The sequence below is a fragment of the Bidens hawaiensis genome, unplaced genomic scaffold (assembly GCF_021521415.1).
Source record: "Bidens hawaiensis isolate Kalapana, Puna unplaced genomic scaffold, B.hawaiensis_p1.1 tig00015461_1, whole genome shotgun sequence".
In the NCBI taxonomy this organism is placed as follows: domain Eukaryota; kingdom Viridiplantae; phylum Streptophyta; class Magnoliopsida; order Asterales; family Asteraceae; genus Bidens; species Bidens hawaiensis.
Genome location: NW_027492384.1, coordinates 360,689 through 366,119, shown reverse-complemented (window position 1 = coordinate 366,119; position 5,431 = coordinate 360,689). Strand labels below are relative to the sequence as shown.

Here is a 5,431-nt window from a genome sequence, read left to right as displayed (position 1 = left end):
CCAACTCAAGTTTCTTGGTGGCCGCCATGACTTAGAAGAGAATGGCAGCTTTGTTTGTTTTCCCATGATACACCCCTCACATTTAAGAGAACGACAAATGGTAGGTAAGCCTGTCACAAGATTCCTATCATGTAGATACTTCAAACTATCATAGTTCAAATGACCATACCTCAAATGCCATAGTTTAGTTGATGTAATCGGTGTGGCTTCATCAGTGCACATCTCAGCTTTTGTTGCATCAAGTAAGAACATGTTGTTGCTAAAGACCGCTATCTTCATGACTACAATACCATTTTGTTTGATCGGGCACTTTCCATCTTCAAAGTGTAAGGCATACCCTTTCTTCATGAGTTGGCCTACACTTAGAAGATTGAACTCGAGTCGAGGAGCATAATAAACATCATCTAGCAGTTTGTGACTTTCATTTCACGTGACAATACGAACTGTTCCCCGACCTTCAACATTCAACTTCTTCTTGTCTCCCAACTGAACTTCTAACTTGAATGATTCATCAAGTTTTGTGAAAATACACTTAGACCCTGTCATGTGATTAGAGCACCCAAAATCTATAAACCAAAGACTATTAGTCTTACCCGATGACAGAGTGTGAGTCATGAGGTTGAATGATGCTTCATCTTGGGTGATGATAGCCATAAACAACCTTTGATCTTCCTTGGTCTCACTTTCTTCTTGTTCTTCTGTGGCTATATTGACTTGTGGTTCATCATTGTACCAACAGTCTGCCTTTAGATGACCAAACTTGTTGCAAAGTGTGCATTGAGGTACTTTGCTTTTATACAATCCTCGATCACGGCCCCTACCACGGAAGGGACCGCGTCCACGCCCCCTAGATCCACCATTATTATTCAATCGACTCTGTGAACTACCATCTTGAAAGACTTGAAGTTCCTGCTCATCCAGCCATTCTGTCTTTTGTAGAGTTCGACTATTTATTCTTTGTTCTTAAGACTGCAATGAGCCCATAAGCTTAATAGGAGTGACACAAGACAGATCTAGAGATACCTCAATAGATGGTACAACATAATAGAACTTGGGGGACATGTTGCGAAGGATCTTCTCTACAATTGTTTGATCAGAAACAGTTTCTCCAAATGCACGTTTTTGACTCACAATGGCCATCACTCGTGAGAAATAATCTCCCACAAGTTCATTGTCTTTCATTGAGAGATTTTCAAAGTCTCTTCTTAGCCCTTGTAGCTTCACGCCTTTCACTTGGGAGTCTCCTTGAAACTCCATTTGTAATATCTACCAGCTTTCTTTGGCAGATTTGGCAAATGCAATTCTTGAGAACAGCTGGTCGTGCACACCCTGCTGAATGATTGCCATGGCGTGTGCATCCCGTCTTTTTGCTGTTCGTAGTCGTCCTTGATCTTTTCCAGTTTCGCCAACACCTTGTTCAACCAGATCCCACAGATCGCGTGACATCAGAATGGTTTTCATTCGAATGTTCTAGTGTTCGTATCCTTCTCCTTTAAACATAGGAATAGAAGTTGGAGCAGTGGGTAGGGTACTAGCTTGTTCAGCCATAACGAGAGAATTGGATAAACAAGCATTAGGGTTTGTTGATGGATCCACACAAGCTTTGATACCACTGATGGTAATTTAGAACTTGGTGAAAGATAAATGGAAAGAATTAGGATCGAATACTCAAAATATTTTTACTGATTGATTGAATACAATAATTAAGAAATAAGAAAGCCTTTAAATAGGCATACAACTAACGTAAACAAACTAGATAATAGCAACAACTTGAAAAACAAACTCAGCAGATAAGATGCTAAGGAATAGGTCATTGAGAAGACTCAATGCAACGTTATTTATTCAAAAGTAAACAAACTTGAATTATGCAATCATCTGGATACTTGACCCTGGATCCGACCCATGAGAGTTTGGATTATTTTTTAATAGTTTCGGGGCTTTTCTAAAATTTGAGTCAAGGGAATAAATTGTTAGATGCTTATGATCAAGAAGATGATGAGTTTCGTATGGATCCATCGTAGCCGCGTCTTCAAGTTGTGTACGAGTTTTTTCTTAGTTCGTGGCTTCACCTGAAACGAATGCGAAGGTGACTATAAGTTACACTGATCACGCGTTTGTTTTGAAGTTGCTGACTTGTTTGATTCGGAAGATCAGCGCGAACAAGAGTATTTGAAAACGATATTACATAGAAAATATGGAGAGTTCATGGTTTACCGTCCATTTATTAGAAAGGCGGTTAATAACATCTTTTACCGTTTCATGTTTGAAACGGAAAAACATAACGGGATAGCGCAGTTGCTTGAGGTTTTGAAAAGTTTATGGTCCCGTTGTTTAGACGAGTCAGTCAGTGCCTCAACAGTTCACATTTTCAGGTATGTTTCAGGATGAATATTGTACCTTTTTTGCAGCATACAATAAAAAAATATAAAAAACAAGTTTAAAAAAGATTGTTTAAAGTTCAAGCATAGTTTCATCTATAACCAGAAAAAAAAATGAAAAACATAAACTGATAAAAAAAAATTACATAACGAACCAAATAGGTACCGTCCAAATTCCCTACGCTTTGTGTAGTGGGTCAATACATGTCGGGTCTGAAACATGTCATTTCTTAAGGTTTCAAAGTAGGAGTGTAGCCATATATGTAGGATGTACCAGGTCAGGTTAACTTTCAACCCGCTGCAGTGTGCGTGTTATGAAACCCAAAACCCGCAGCACCGAACGAGCACCATGGCTAGTTAGTAAGTAACAAAAACAAAAGCAAAAAACAACATTAAACATATTAGCAACTCACAAAAGAATCCGTTTCCGAATTTTCAGATATCCGAACCGTTTAGATAATAAAATGTAGGGGTGTTCATGGTCCAGTTTGGCCGATTTTTGAGTCAAGCCACGAGCTAGACCGTTACTAACGATTTTTTATTATTGGAAACCGAAACAGAACCACTAAAATTCAAAACCAAATCGAACCGTTACTAAACGGTTTGATTCCTGTTCGGTTTCACGGTTTGTCAAACACGTTAATCATGAAAGAAGGTTAGATAGGATATCATGATTTGTTTTTATAACCTTATTTCAGTTTGAGAAGAATTAGGGTCGTGGAAATGAGAATTTAGGTATTTTTTGTGTTTAAGCCCAATTCGAGTATAGAACAGGTTTGAAAAAGGTTTTTAAGCAATCAAGGATTTGTGTAAATGAGGTGATAATTTGTGATATATTACTTTCTGAAAGATCTATGCGTAGAAAATTATGCAGTTTCAGACAAGCGTAATTGCTTAATGCATATGACTTTAAATTCAGACAAGCTTACTTTGGGCGGGATTTAAGAGTGCGGAATAAAACAACATGATCCTAATAAAACATCTCTTATTAGGATCCTAATAAAACATCTTTTACACCGTGCTAGTGGTATATCAATCCTAAATTTGCTTTGTCTACATTATACTTTTGATAGTAAATAAATAAACTTATGTTCTTTTGTTCAGAAACCATGTTCCCATCCGAATTAGGGTGTTACACATAAGATTTATAGAAGTGAACTCATATTAAAGGTTTGAGATGTTATATTGGTAACTCCCTGTTCCAGAAACTCTTTCTTATAAACTTGAAAGGTCTCATATTCTATTCTTTATATAGCCGATTTTGTTAATTTTTTTCCAGTAAATCAACACTATGTTATTATTTATTAGTTGTGGTTTTAAATAGTTAAAAGAAAAACGTTTTCACCACTAAGTTATTATTTATTAGTTGTGGTTTTAAATAGTTAAAAGAAAAACGTTGTCACTTCTGGTTACGTGTAGACTTGTTCACACATCGTGCCTTCACAAACCATTGATTGTACTTTTGTTTTTAGTTTTTATTTTTAATGACCTTGTATTTTATTATGTGCTTTTAAAACGAACATAAATATTATTCGGTCGACCCGACCCAACCGTCCCGAAAAACTTCATGTTTGGTTGTACGAATTTGAACACCGAACAAAAGTGAAACCATAGGAAAAACATTTTGGATTCGTCACTGATCGTCCTTCACGTTACTAGAATTAGTAACAAATTTAGGAATTTTTTTTAAACGACAACTTTATTGTATTTAGGCTACCGCATTCTCCAAATTTAGAGAGTCCCGTCAAGTCTTAAATCAGTATCCTTTTCTTGTCTAAATTAATTCTTTCATCCCAATATTATTTAGAGCATATAAATGCATCGTTCATGCTTCCTTGGAGATATATTTTAATCCGCTTCATTGTTTTGAATATTGAAATTTCCCAAGCTCTTCATAGTTTTTTAATGCTATAGGTTAATATTTAATTAACTTATATATACGCTCTATGAACAACTTGTAGTCACAACCCGAGCACCGTTATCGTATGTTGAAAAAGGTAACAATAACCAATCAATCTTTTTGAAGAGCTAAAGAACCTTAGAATTGTTGGATGCGTAATTGGTGAAACACTGACTTCCAATATTAAAGGCACAATTCTAGGAGGCTGAATCGGTTTTTGATTTATTTTTATTTTTTTGGATTATTTTTATTTCATTTGATTTATCACTTATAACCCATTTAAAAGATTTACCTAAAAATAATCGGACTTATTAAACTCCAATATAATGATCGACTTTGTGGTTCTCCATATCAGGAAGCAAGAACCATGTTAATAGAGACCAAGAATGAAATGGTTAGTAACAAAAAACATGTTTATTTGTTGATTTTTACAATGTTCGACAATAATCTGCTATGCATAGCATAGCATGTTTGTTTAAACTTTAAATATTTCAAGATGGTATATTTGTTATTAACTTCTGAAATCAACAACACTCTAATGAGCTTTGATAACTATATATGGTTTTGAATAGCTGTGTCTTCAACTTTCAACTGTCAATTACTTTATAAACCTTTGGTTTTCAAGTATGAGCATTTAGTACTTTTTGTTGAAGATTATAGTATTGGAATATTTTGGTATTCGAAGAAAGTGTTATTATTATTATTATTATTTAAGTACATCTTTCTTTTCTAAAGCCTTCGTTTTTCCGTGCCTTGCACCTAGGCCTTCAGAGAAGCCTATGCACCTTGAGTGCGCTAACGCATTTATAAATAGGATTGGTAACAACTTAGGGTTACTATGATCGCATATATAGATAGAGGCATCCGGTTCACATATGTTTAAACCGGTATAGCCAAAGTATAATAATAATAATAATAATAATAATAATAACTAACATAATAAGTTCTAGCTTAATTATAATTAACAAGAATGTCGAGCAAAGAACAAAAGAACCTCAGAATGGTTACTGTATCTTTCATAATTTTGTTTCCACTTAAATTTGTTTGGAAAAAAATCTTGGCTTGTAAACTTTTGAATCTTGTTGTACATTATTGAGATAAAATGGACATAGAATGAACAAGGTACTTTAATATGCAAAGCTTAAAAATATAT

The 5,431-nt window shown here is 34.9% G+C and overlaps 1 protein-coding gene across 1 annotated transcript; it reads right to left on the bottom strand.

The window, feature by feature from the left end:
• Positions 1-426: 426 nt before the first annotated feature.
• LOC143549305 (uncharacterized) lies at positions 427-1,257 on the bottom strand. Its single transcript, XM_077040232.1, has 2 exons — positions 1,024-1,257; positions 427-909 (listed from the first exon to the last, which is right to left on the bottom strand). Exons 1-2 carry the CDS (start codon positions 1,255-1,257, stop codon positions 427-429), a joined length of 717 nt encoding a protein of 238 aa, XP_076896347.1.
• Between the last annotated feature and the right edge of the window lie 4,174 nt (positions 1,258-5,431).

What these genes read in the sequence shown, in the direction of transcription:
- LOC143549305 (XM_077040232.1), bottom strand. Translation starts at nt 1,257, where the DNA reads ATGGAGTTTCAAGGAGACTCCCAAGTGAAAGGCGTGAAGCTACAAGGG. An exon ending in ATGTTGTACCATCTATTGAG is followed by an intron (nt 910 to 1,023) that starts GTATCTCTAGAT and finishes CTGGATGAGCAG; the next exon opens with GAACTTCAAGTCTTTCAAGA.